This window comes from Mixophyes fleayi, chromosome 1 (genome assembly GCF_038048845.1).
Source record: "Mixophyes fleayi isolate aMixFle1 chromosome 1, aMixFle1.hap1, whole genome shotgun sequence".
Lineage (NCBI taxonomy): Eukaryota > Metazoa > Chordata > Amphibia > Anura > Limnodynastidae > Mixophyes > Mixophyes fleayi.
The window spans coordinates 139,014,313-139,027,444 of record NC_134402.1 but is presented as its reverse complement, the minus strand read 5'-3'; the positions used below and the strand labels follow the sequence as shown (position 1 = coordinate 139,027,444).

The following is a 13,132-nucleotide window of genomic DNA, read 5'->3' as shown; positions in this document are numbered from 1 at the left end:
ATCCAGAGCGAGCTGTGCAGTACCAGAATGAGATCCAAAAGGGAAGTCCAGAAACAAGCCAGCAGCCAAATACAGGAAGTAGAGAGGAAGCAAATAGGAACACTGGAGTAGGTATGAACCAATACTCTGGCACCCTAGTGGTGCCAGAAGCTTCCTTAAATAGAGGGAATTTAGCCCTGATTGGGTAGGAGGATATTTGGCGATCAGAATACAACTGACCACCGATGGACAGCCATGGAATCGTCCCATTGACTAGCAATGGAATGTAAGTGCTACTGCACATGCGCGTGCAGTGCATCGACCAAATACAGGAAAGGCTTCCCGTTGCCATGGAGACGAGACGCGAGCAGCCAGAAGAGGCAGACAACCGTCACCAGCACTTAGGGGAAGTGTGAGGACGGCGTCTGACACCTTCTCTCCCAAACAGTTGATTCCCCCTTCGGCCTAGCTACACCACACATGCTAACTTTACCATGAAAATATTTTATAGCCACCATTATCACTAACAGAACTAAGCTATAGTACCACTTTTGCTGTCTTAATTTCCCAGGTAATTGCAGACACAAAGCTTGTCTCAGAAGCTTAAAGGAAAATTGCACATTATTCTTGGTATCCCCATTTGAAACTGCATTGGTACTTTTATAATAATCAAATAAAATAAGGACTTGTCTAACTGACTGTATGTAAACATAAAAGGGGACCTTTTCTATTCTTCACCTAAACTACAATGGCAGAAGCCATTTTTATTTATAAATTACCAGGATGCCTGCTGAATCTTACTTTCTCTTTCATATCTTTTGCATATTCCCCAGGCTTTAGTCGGGATAAAAGGAGAAAATAGAAGAGATATTAATAAAGGGTATTATATGTTGGAGGAGTTTGATGCGCCATTATATTGGAACATGTTAATTTTAGGGATGAGCGCGCTCGGATTTCTGAAATCCGAGCCCACCCGAACGTTGCCGATCCGAGTCGGATCCGAGACAGATCCGGGTATTGGCGCCAAATTCAAAAGTGAAACTGAGGCTCTGACTCATAATCCCGTTGTCGGATCTCGCGATACTCGGATCCTATAAATTCCCCGCTAGTCGCCGCCATCTTCACTCGGGCATTGATCAGGGTAGAGGGAGGGTGTGTTAGGTGGTCCTCTGTGCTGTTTAGTTCTGTGCTGTTTAGTTCTGTGCTGTTTAGTGCTGTGCTGTTTAGTGCTGTGCTGTGCTGTGCTGTGTTCTGCAGTATCAGTCCAGTGGTGCTGTGTGCTGTGCTCTGTCCTTCTGAGGTCAGTGGTGCTGCTGGGTCCTGTGCTGTGTCCTGTTCAGTCCAGTGGTGCTGTGTCCTGTGCTCTGTGCTTCTAAGGGCATAGTTATTTCCCCAATATTCCCCTGTGTTTAAAAAAATAAAAAAAAGTTTTTTTTATAAAATACCAAAAACTACTTTAATATTTTTTAATTACCACAAAATGTTCACAACCAATCCTGCAGTATAAGCCCATTGGTACTGCAATATTACCAAGTTCACACATTCAGCAGTAAAAGTCCAGTGGTACTGCAATATTACAAAGTTTACACATTCTGCAGTATCAGTCCAGTGGTGCTGTGTCCTGTGCTCTGTCCTGCTGAGTTCCGTAGTGCTGCTGGGTCCTGTGCCGTGTCCTGTTCAGTCCAGTGGTGCTGTGTCCTGTGCTCTGTGCTTCTAAGGGCATAGTTATTTCCCCATTATTCCCAAGTTTGTAAAAAATAAAAAAAAAGTAAAAAAAAATAAAAAATTAAAAAAAAAAAAAAATATATAATAATTATAACCAAATTTGCAAAACCAATCCAGCATTATAAGTCCATTGGTACTGCAATATTACCAAGTTCACACATTCAGCAGTAAAAGTCCAGTGGTACTGCAATATTACAAAGTTTACACATTCTGCAGTATCAGTCCAGTGGTGCTGTGTCCTGTGCTCTGTCCTGCTGAGTTCCGTAGTGCTGCTGGGTCCTGTGCCGTGTCCTGTTCAGTCCAGTGGTGCTGTGTCCTGTGCTCTGTGCTTCTAAGGGCATAGTTATTTCCCCATTATTCCCAAGTTTGTAAAAAATAAAAAAAAAGTAAAAAAAAATAAAAAATTAAAAAAAAAAAAAAATATATAATAATTATAACCAAATTTGCAAAACCAATCCAGCATTATAAGTCCATTGGTACTGCAATATTACCAAGTTCACACATTCAGCAGTAAAAGTCCAGTGGTACTGCAATATTACAAAGTTTACACATTCTGCAGTATCAGTCCAGTGGTGCTGTGTCCTGTGCTCTGTCCTGCTGAGTTCCGTAGTGCTGCTGGGTCCTGTGCCGTGTCCTGTTCAGTCCAGTGGTGCTGTGTCCTGTGCTCTGTGCTTCTAAGGGCATAGTTATTTCCCCATTATTCCCAAGTTTGTAAAAAATAAAAAAAAAGTAAAAAAAAAATAAAAAATTAAAAAAAAAAAAAAATATATAATAATTATAACCAAATTTGCAAAACCAATCCAGCATTATAAGTCCATTGGTACTGCAATATTACCAAGTTCACACATTCTGCAGTATCTTGTGCTACATATAATGGAGACCAAAAATTTGGAGGATAAAGTAGGGAAAGATCAAGACCCACTTCCTCCTAATGCTGAAGCTGCTGCCACTAGTCATGACATAGACGATGAAATGCCATCAACGTCGTCTTCCAAGCCCGATGCCCAATCTCGTAGTACCGGGCATGTAAAATCCAAAAAGCCCAAGTTAAGAAAAAGTAGCAAAAAGAGAAACTTAAAATCATCTGAGGAGAAACGTAAAGTTGCCAATATGCCATTTACGACACGGAGTGGCAAGGAACGGCTTAGGCCCTGGCCCGTGTTCATGACTAGTGGTTCAGCTTCACCCACGGATCTTAGCCCTCCTCCTCCTCCCCCCCCCTACAAAAAATTGAAGAGAGTTATGCTGTCAGCAACAAAACAGCAAACAACTCTGCCTTCTAAAGAGAAATTATCACAAATCCCCAAGGCGAGTCCAAGCGTGTTGGTGGTTGTCAAGCCTGACCTTCCCATCACTGTACGGGAAGAGGTGGCTCGGGAGGAGGCTATTGATGATGTAGCTGGCGCTGTGGAGGAACTTGATGATGAGGATGGTGATGTGGTTATTGTAAATGAGGCACCAGGGGGGGAAACAGCTGATGTCCATGGGATGAAAAAGCCCATCGTCATGCCTGGTCAGAAGACCAAAAAATGCACCTCTTCGGTCTGGAGTTATTTTTATCCAAATCCAGACAACCAATGTATGGCAATATGTAGCTTATGTAAAGCTCAAATAAGCAGGGGTAAGGATCTTGCCCACCTAGGAACATCCTCCCTTATACGTCACCTGAATAACCTTCATAGTTCAGTGGTTAGTTCAGGAACTGGGGCTAGGACCCTCATCGGTACAGGGACACCTAAATCCCGTGGTCCAGTTGGATACACACCAGCAACACCCTCCTCGTCAACTTCCTCCACAATCTCCATCAGATTCAGTCCTGCAGCCCAAGTCACCAGCCAGACTGAGTCCTCCTCAATACGGGATTCATCCGAGGAATCCTGCAGCGGTACGCCTACTACTGCCACTGCTGCTTTTGCTGCTGTTAGTCGGTCATCTTCCCAGAGGGGAAGTCGTAAGACCGCTAAGTCTTTCACCAAACAATTGACCGTCCAACAGTCGTTTGCCATGACCACCAAATACGATAGTAGTCACCCTATTGCAAAGCGTATAACTGCGGCTGTAACTGCAATGTTGGTGTTAGACGTGCGCCCGGTGTCCGCCATCAGTGGAGTGGGATTTAGAGGGTTGATGGAGGTATTGTGTCCCCGGTACCAAATCCCCTCGAGATTCCACTTCACTAGGCAGGCGATACCAAAAATGTACAGAGAAGTACGATCAAGTGTCCTCAGTGCTCTTAAAAATGCGGTTGTACCCACTGTCCACTTAACCACGGACATGTGGACAAGTGGTTCTGGGCAAACGAAGGACTATATGACTGTGACAGCCCACTGGGTAGATGCATCCCCTTCCGCAGCAACAGCAACAGCTGCATCAGTAGCAGCATCTACAAAATGGCTGCTCATGCAAAGGCAGGCAACATTGTGCATTACAGGCTTTAATAAGAGGCACAACGCTGCCAACATATTAGAGAAAATGAGGGAAATTATCTCCCAGTGGCTTACCCCACTTAGACTCTCATGGGGATTTGTGGTGTCAGACAATGCCAGTAACATTGTGCGGGCATTAAATATGGGCAATTTCCAGCACGTCCCATGTTTTGCCCACACCATTAATTTGGTGGTGCAGCATTACCTCAAGAGTGACAGGGGTGTGCAGGAGATGCTTGCGGTGGCCCGCAAAATTGCTGGACACTTTCGGCATTCAGCCAGTGCCTACCGCAGACTAGAGGCACATCAGAAAAGCTTGAACCTGCCCTGCCATCACCTCAAACAAGAGGTTGTGACGCGCTGGAACTCCACCCTCTATATGCTGCAGAGGATGGAGGAGCAGCAAAAGGCCATTCAGGCCTACACAGCCACCTACGACATAGGCAAAGGAGTGGGGATGCGCCTGAGTCAAGCGCAGTGGAGACTGATTTCCGTGTTGTGCAAGGTTCTGCAGCCATTTGAACTTGCCACACGAGAAGTCAGTTCCGACACTGCCAGCTTGAGTCAGGTCATTCCCCTGATCAGGCTGTTGCAGAAGCAGCTGGAGAAAGTGAGGGAGGAGCTGGTAAGCCATTGCGATTACAGCAAGCATGTAGCTCTTGTGGATGTAGCCCTTCGTACGCTTTGCCAGGATCCGAGGGTGGTCACTCTTTTAAAGTCAGAGGAATACATTCTGGCCACCGTGCTCGATCCTCGGTTTAAAGCGTATGTTGTGTCTCTGTTTCCGGCGGACACAAATCTACAGCGGTGCAAAGACCTGCTGGTCAGGAGATTGTCCTCTGAAGAGGACCGTGACATGCCAACAGCTCCACCCTCATTTTCTTCCACATCTATGGCTGCGAGGAAAAAGCTCAGTTTTCCCAAAAGAGGCACTGGCGGGGATGCTGATAACATCTGGTCCGGACTGAAGGACCTGCCAACCATTGCAGACATGTCTACTCTCGCTGCATTGGATGCTGTCACAATAGAAAAAATTGTGGATGATTACTTTGCTGACACCATCCAAGTAGACATGTCAGACAGTCCATATTGTTACTGGCAGGAAAAAAAGGCAGTTTGGAAGCCCCTGTACAAACTGGCTCTATTTTACCTGAGTTGTCCCCCCTCCAGTGTGTACTCGGAAAGAGTTTTTAGTGCAGCGGGGAACCTGGTCAGTGAGCGGCGAAGGAGGTTGCTTCCTCACAACGTTGAAAAAATGATGTTTATAAAAATGAATAATCAATTCCTCAATGAAGTACAGCACTGCCCTCCAGATACTACAGAGGGACCTGTGGTTGTGGAGTCCAGCGGGGACGAATTGATAATGTGTGATGAGGAGGAAGTACACACTGTAGGGGGAGAGGAATCAGAGGTTGAGGATGAGGACGACATCTTGCCTCAGTAGAGCCTGTTTAGTCTGTACAGGGAGAGATGAATAGCTTTTTTGGTGTGGGGGCCCAAACAAACCAATCATTTCAGTCAAAGTTGTTTGGTAGGCCCTGTCGCTGAAATGATTGGTTTGTTAAAGTGTGCATGTCCTATTTCAACAGCAGACCTCTCAACTGCAGCTCATCCCTCCTCTGCGGGGATAATGTCTCCTGTGCTCTGACACGTCACTCTGTGTACTCTCAGCCTCAGGATCTGACACTACAGCTACCATGCCTCTTGTAGCAGCCCTCACTCCAGGGCCTCTTCCATGTGCAGTGTCCCCCTCTCTCTTGGGTTCACTATAGTGGCATGGAGTTCTCCCCCTCATCCAGGGCACACATTCCTTGCCCTGGCTCAGTCACCACGCTCAGACTTCCAGGCAATGCTGGGGGAGCCTGGGAGCTTCCACCCCAGGTCCCCAGCTACAACTCTCCTCTCCTGTGTCTTCTCTCTCTTTCTGACACTTGAAAGATCGTGCCTTTAAATGAAAAAGTCAGTCTTGATTGCACGACTATGTGCAAGTGCAACAGGGACATTTTTTTGGGTTTACAAAGTCAAACAATAACACTACGACCCTGTCTGTCTGGGGTCTGTCAATGACGAATTGTCTGGAGCATGTTTTGAGGAGGTATTGTGGCCCCGGTATCAAATTGGGTACCGGGGCCACCCCACTATGCAGTCCAGATACTTGTTTGGTGGAATTCCGACACGTGGAGGGTTTTTTAATTATATTGTGGCCTCGGTACCAAATTGTGTACCGGGGCCACCACACTACGCAGTCAAGATACTTGTTTGGTGGAATTCAGACCAGTTGAGGGTTTTATTATTATATTGTGTGGACCACTCTATCTATACCACACTACAACTCTATACCACTCTATTTCCTACTTTAATTCTATTTAATTCTATTTCCTACTTTAATTCTATTACTAATTAATTAACATAAAGAGGAACCAAAAAAACCAATTTTACCAAAAGTATAATATGACTTAGACTTACAAACACTACACTTGAAAGATCGTGCCTTTAAATGAAAAAGTCAGTCTTGATTGCACGACTATGTGCAAGTGCAACAGGGACATTTTTTTGGGTTTACAAAGTCAAACAATAACACTACGACCCTGTCTGTCTGGGGTCTGTCAATGACGAATTGTCTGGAGCATGTTTAGAGGAGGTATTTTGGCCCCGGTATCAAATTGGGTACCGGGGCCACCCCACTATGCAGTCCAGATACTTGTTTGGTGGAATTCCGACACGTGGAGGGTTTTTTAATTATATTGTGGCCTCGGTACCAAATTGTGTACCGGGGCCACCACACTACGCAGTCAAGATACTTGTTTGGTGGAATTCAGACCAGTTGAGGGTTTTATTATTATATTGTGTGGACCACTCTATCTATACCACACTACAACTCTATACCACTCTATTTCCTACTTTAATTCTATTTAATTCTATTTCCTACTTTAATTCTATTACTAATTAATTAACATAAAGAGGAACCAAAAAAACCAATTTTACCAAAAGTATAATATGACTTAGACTTACAAACACTACACTTGAAAGATCGTGCCTTTAAATGAAAAAGTAAGTCTTCATTGCACGACTATGTGCAACAGGGACAGTTTTTTTCTTTACAAAGTCAACTAATAACACTTGGACCCTGTCTGTCTTTAACATACTTAATGGGATCTCAATGACGAATTGTCTGTAGCATGTTTGGAGGAGGTATTGTGGCCCCGGTATCAAGTTGGGTACCGGGGCCACCCCACTACGCAGTCCAGATACTTGTTTGGTGGAATTCTGACACGTGGAGGGTGTATTTATTTTATTGTGGCCCCGGTATCAAGTTGGGTACCGGGGCCACCCCACTACGCAGTCCAGATACTTGTTTGGTGGAATTCTGACACGTGGAGGGTGTATTTATTTTATTGTGGCCCCGGTATCAAGTTGGGTACCGGGGCCACCCCACTACGCAGTCCAGATACTTGTTTGGTGGAATTCTGACACGTGGAGGGTGTATTTATTTTATTGTGGCCCCGGTATCAAGTTGGGTACCGGGGCCACCCCACTACGCAGTCCAGATACTTGTTTGGTGGAATTCTGACACGTGGAGGGTGTATTTATTTTATTGTGGCCCCGGTACCAAATTGTGTACCGGGGCCACCACACTACGCAGTCAAGATAGATAGATGCGTATCATAGATAAAGTACATTCAGTGGTGTGGGGCAAATTGAAAAATATTCAAAATGCACTGACATTATCAAAAACAAGAGGTTGTCACACGCTAAAACTCCAACATGTATATGATGGAGAGGATGGAGGAGCAGCCGTATGTGTAGTGTAATGCAGACCTGTTGAAGGTTTTTTATATATTTTATTGTGGTGCCCAGTGCCCACTCCTCTACGCAGTCCAGGTACAATTATTGGTGCGAATCAAACAAGTTGATGGTTTTCTTATTATATATATTGTGGTGACCCACTCCTCTACGCAGTCCAGGTACATTTATTGTTGCGAATCAAACAAGTTGATGGTTTTCTTATTATATATATTGTGGTGACCCACTCCTCTACGCAGTCCAGGTACATTTATTGGTGCGATTCATAAAAGTTCAGGGTTTTTAAGATATTGTGGTGACCCACTCCTCTACGCAGTCCAGGTACATTTATTGGTGCGATTCATAAAAGTTCAGGGTTTTTAATATATTGTGGTGACCCACTCCTCTACGCAGTCCAGGTACATTTATTGGTGCGAATCAAACAAGTTGATGGTTTTCTTATTATATATATTGTGGTGACCCACTCCTCTACGCAGTCCAGGTACATTTATTGGTGCGATTCATAAAAGTTCAGGGTTTTTAATATATTGTGGTGACCCACTCCTCTACGCAGTCCAGGTACATTTATTGGTGCGAATCAAACAAGTTGATGGTTTTCTTATTATATATATTGTGGTGACCCACTCCTCTACGCAGTCCAGGTACATTTATTGGTGCGATTCATAAAAGTTCAGGGTTTTTAATATATTGTGGTGACCCACTCCTCTACGCAGTCCAGGTACATTTATTGGTGCGAATCAAACAAGTTGATGGTTTTCTTATTATATATATTGTGGTGACCCACTCCTCTACGCAGTCCAGGTACATTTATTGGTGCGATTCATAAAAGTTCAGGGTTTTTAAGATATTGTGGTGACCCACTCCTCTACGCAGTCCAGGTACATTTATTGGTGCGAATCAAACAAGTTGATGGTTTTCTTATTATATATATTGTGGTGACCCACTCCTCTACGCAGTCCAGGTACATTTATTGGTGCGATTCATAAAAGTTCAGGGTTTTTAATATATTGTGGTGACCCACTCCTCTACGCAGTCCAGGTACAATTATTGGTGCGAATCATAAAAGTTCAGGGTTTTTAATATATATTGTGGTGACCCACTCCTCTACGCAGTCCAGAAAGATACCTTGTTGCAACGTTTTGGACTAATAACTATATTGTGAGGTGTTCAGAATACACTGTAAATTAGTGGAAATGCTTGTTATTGAATGTTATTGAGGTTAATAATAGCCTAGGAGTGAAAATAAGCCCAAAAACTTGATTTTTAAACTTTTTATGTTTTTTTCAAAAAAAATCCGAATCCAATACCTTAAATCCGAACCGAGACCTTTCGTCAAGTGTTTTGCGAGACAAATCCGAACCTCAAAAATAACGAAAATCCGGATCCAAAACACAAAACACGAGACCTCAAAAGTCGCCGGTGCACATCCCTAGTTAATTTATTATGACTAGTGCCGTTTAAATGGGTGGTTTATATGTGCATTGAACTTAACTATGATTATTATTAAAGTCCATCTGTGTTTACCTATCTATGAGCAGGTTCCAAATGAAATTACAGTATGATATTACAGTATTGCAAGTAAATTTCAATCCCTGTGTGACTTTAGTTTGCACTGTGAAGACCAAGGCACATATTGATAATAGTGATCATTGTCCTTTCAACTTGATGTGCGTGAAAAAAAAAAAGGCCTCTGAACACAAACAGCAGGTGTGCAACAAAATAAAAGATGCTACTTTAAGGTCTACCTTCCAGGAGTGGGTACAAATCCATTTGTAACAACCAAATAAGACGCAAATCTATCCTTCTACCCCTGCCCTCATACCTCAGCTTTAACCTGTCTAAGCAGTTAAAAAAAAGTATATCTCAAAGTACTTAGACCGGATGCCGAGGGAGAAGGCTATAGCATGAGTGCTGGAGAGGTGGAGTTTTCTGTAGTGGCAAAGCTTAGGATGAAAACACACTAAATTATGGTTATTCTGAACACTACCAGCAAAGTGAATTGGGACAATCTATCCATTTAGATTATACATAGACTTAATAAAATACCTTGAGGAGCCAAACAAACTGTTTTACCCGCGTCTGAGTAGTTTCAACCGGGTGCTCTGGTTTCCGCCCACAGTCAAAAAACATACTGGTGGGCTAATAGGACAAAATGGATCATAGTCTATGTGTATGAGGGTGGATAGGGAACTTAGCTTGTAAGGTCCAATGTGACAGGGACAGATGTGAATGAGTGATTACATATTCTACAGCGTTGCGTATTGTGACTGGTATGTTATTTATATGACTGCTATGGGATTAACTGATAAAAACATTCCATAATGTTTTGTTGTATAGGTGAGCCAGTGGACCCGGCTCTGTGAGATCAGCATCCCATTGGCTGTGGAGGCCTTTCTGAAAGAGCCATCTGCCATCATTCCCCCGGAAGTGCTGCAGCTTGAGAGAAAGCTGGGAGAGCCGGTCAAAGTTCACAATGATGACAAAATACGGCGACAAAAGATGCAGCAGCAAATTAAGTCAAATGCAATTACAGACAGAAATGGAATACAGACTGAACCCTCCCAAAGCAGCCTTCAGAAGCCTCCCAGCTTGGATTTAGCAGCAGCGTTGTCTAAACTGAGCGTTCAAGAAACAGCATCAAGAACCACTAGAGAGCCTGCCAACATCAGGAAAACAAATAAAGCAGACCTCCCTTCTCTTGAACATGTATTTGCTGAAGGCCTCTACTTTACCCTCACTGATGTTGTTCTAATGCCATGTATCCATCAGTTCCTGGTAAGAAATATAAGAATACGTTTTCCATTAAGAGAATTGTTTAGGTATTTTTTGCCAAAAAATATGTATCTGAGCCACAGAAATTTAAAACCAAATCCTCACTAGTTTTTGTAGATTTTTTAAACTTCTCAAGTAAAAAATACAAACACATAGTGATACATTTCATATCTAGTTTAGTATACGAACACTGGAAGCTTTTGAGACACTATTACTATCTTTAAAGCTGCATTCCTGGTTAGGGTGAAAAAACCACCCTACCAACAGCCCCCAAGCCGAAGCCAAATAACTTGCTCCATACAGGAAGGGGATGTCTGTTCGAACCAAAGTGAATCTATAAGCACTGATCATATTGATCAAATCTGTTAACCCAGCTCAGCAGACCACAGCTAACCGAGGATGCAGCTTTAAACAATTACAGCCATAAAAGTGCCCTGTAACCTTTTTTTTTATTTTGGAAGCTAATGCTGAATTATAGGTGCCTCTACACTGGTTAACCATGCTTTCATATTAATACAGTTATGTTTTTTCATTCCTTTTCATCACTACCATTGGATTTTGTTATTTAACTCCCTGGTTATATATGAGACTAACCCATACTTACCTACTTTCGCGAAGTTATTTCCGGGAGAGTGGCATGACTGGAGGGGGGGTGGGGGCAGTCAAACGCGTCATTTTGGCCCCGCCCCCGCGACGAAATGCCATGTTGTCGTGGGGGGCGGGGCCAAAATGACACTATTCACCGCAAATCGCGTCATTTTTGGAAGTCAGTAGCGGGATGCGGGAGACTTGCCAGCTCTCCCGGGAGTCCATGAGACCAACCTGAATTTCGGGAGTCTCCCGGACATTCTGGGAGAGTTGGCAAGTATGGACTGAATAACCATTACATGCACACGTCAGGGTATATGCTAAATCCTGCAATATTAGTCACGTAGTTCCAGTGTTTCCTGAAATCTGGCACCAGATCAGCACAGTGTAATGTATTCCATTACATCGCTGTTTAGACTATGTTCGCACATGCACTGTAGTTTTATTTGTTCGATCAGAATAGATTCCTGTATGATTAGTTTTGCATTATGTGGTATGATGTACAACCTATTAATTGGGAAATGACCTTTTCTGAATTTGGATAAAAAAAACCCACTGGTAAGATAAATGGTTTGTCAAAGTTTGTTTCAGCCCACCAAATTGTTGCTTTCACTGTGTACAGACAATGGGTATAATGTAAACATTTGGGTTGTGATGTAACACACTTTACACTACAATATTGAAGGAAAAATAACAACTGGTAAATGCTTCTTGTTTGTGTAATATATTCTGTAAATATCTCTACATATCTTTTGTATAGCCGTTTTCAGGAGGTGATAATTTCATACCTGTTCCCATAGAATATCATGTTACAGTGAGACATGACACATTTGATTTGAACTTGTGTGTTATCTCATCAGGACATGGGCAGGCATGTCTGCTGTAAAAAACAGAGATGTGCAGACACAGAGACTCCATAATTACAGCCGATACCTTCTTTAATAATTATTGGCTTCTAATATCAAATGTTCAGACTGCTGTCATGACTATGCCACTCTTATATTGAGAATAGCAAGTCAAATAGGTTGTCTGCAATAGCAATGTCTCATTGTTCAATATTCTAATATTTTAAAGCGATAATAGTCTGCTTAATTTGTATGCCATTCTTTTTCTTAAGAGAAATTCTGGTGTTTGTAAGTTTGCATTTTGCTGAATGATTACAGCTGGAATTTATTGTGTTGTGTGGTATCGTTTGGGTACAATTGGGAACAGTTAAGGCCAAACTCTGCCTGCAAAATGTGCTAAATTTCACCACCAGGGGGTAAATGTATCAAGCTGAGAGTTTTTCGGCGGGTTTAAAAATCCAATCAGATTCTAGCTATCATTTATTTAGTACATTCCACAAAATGACAGCTAGAATCTGATTGTTTGCTATAGACAACATCTCCACTTTTCAAACCCGCCGGAAAACTTTCAGCTTGATACATTTACCCCCAGATGCGGATCGAGCCTAATATCTCACAAAATATTTTTGAAAATGTTGCTTATTTTAAATGCCCAATAAGATGTAAAATACAAGTAATAATGTTCAACAAGATTTATTATACCAATCATTAGTGCTCAGCAGAAAATCTGCAACTTTTCCATAGGTTTTGCAACAGCTCTATGTAATATGTCAGGAATGATACCCAGTAATGTGACAAATATTAGTAATATTACACCAGTGAGATGTAAAAAAAAAACAACAATGATATTACACCAGCAAGAATGCCCAGCAAGATTTAATATACATGTGATGATGCCCACTAAATTATATTGTATGGTATAATACAGTATACAACAGAAATAAAACAATTATCAGGCACTAAATAAATAAGAAAAATATCAAGATCAAATGT

At 42.5% G+C, this 13,132-nt stretch overlaps 1 protein-coding gene across 3 annotated transcripts in view; it reads left to right on the top strand.

Annotated features, from left to right (window-relative positions):
* The window catches only part of GSTCD (glutathione S-transferase C-terminal domain containing), a 164,130-nt gene that overhangs the window by 33,364 nt on the left and 117,634 nt on the right, over window positions 1–13,132 (top strand). For all 3 annotated transcript variants that reach the window (XM_075200850.1, XM_075200844.1, XM_075200839.1), the window contains exon 3: window positions 10,272–10,709. In XM_075200850.1, the coding sequence (XP_075056951.1) occupies window positions 10,272–10,709 (438 nt within the window). The remainder of the gene's footprint in view (window positions 1–10,271; window positions 10,710–13,132) is intronic.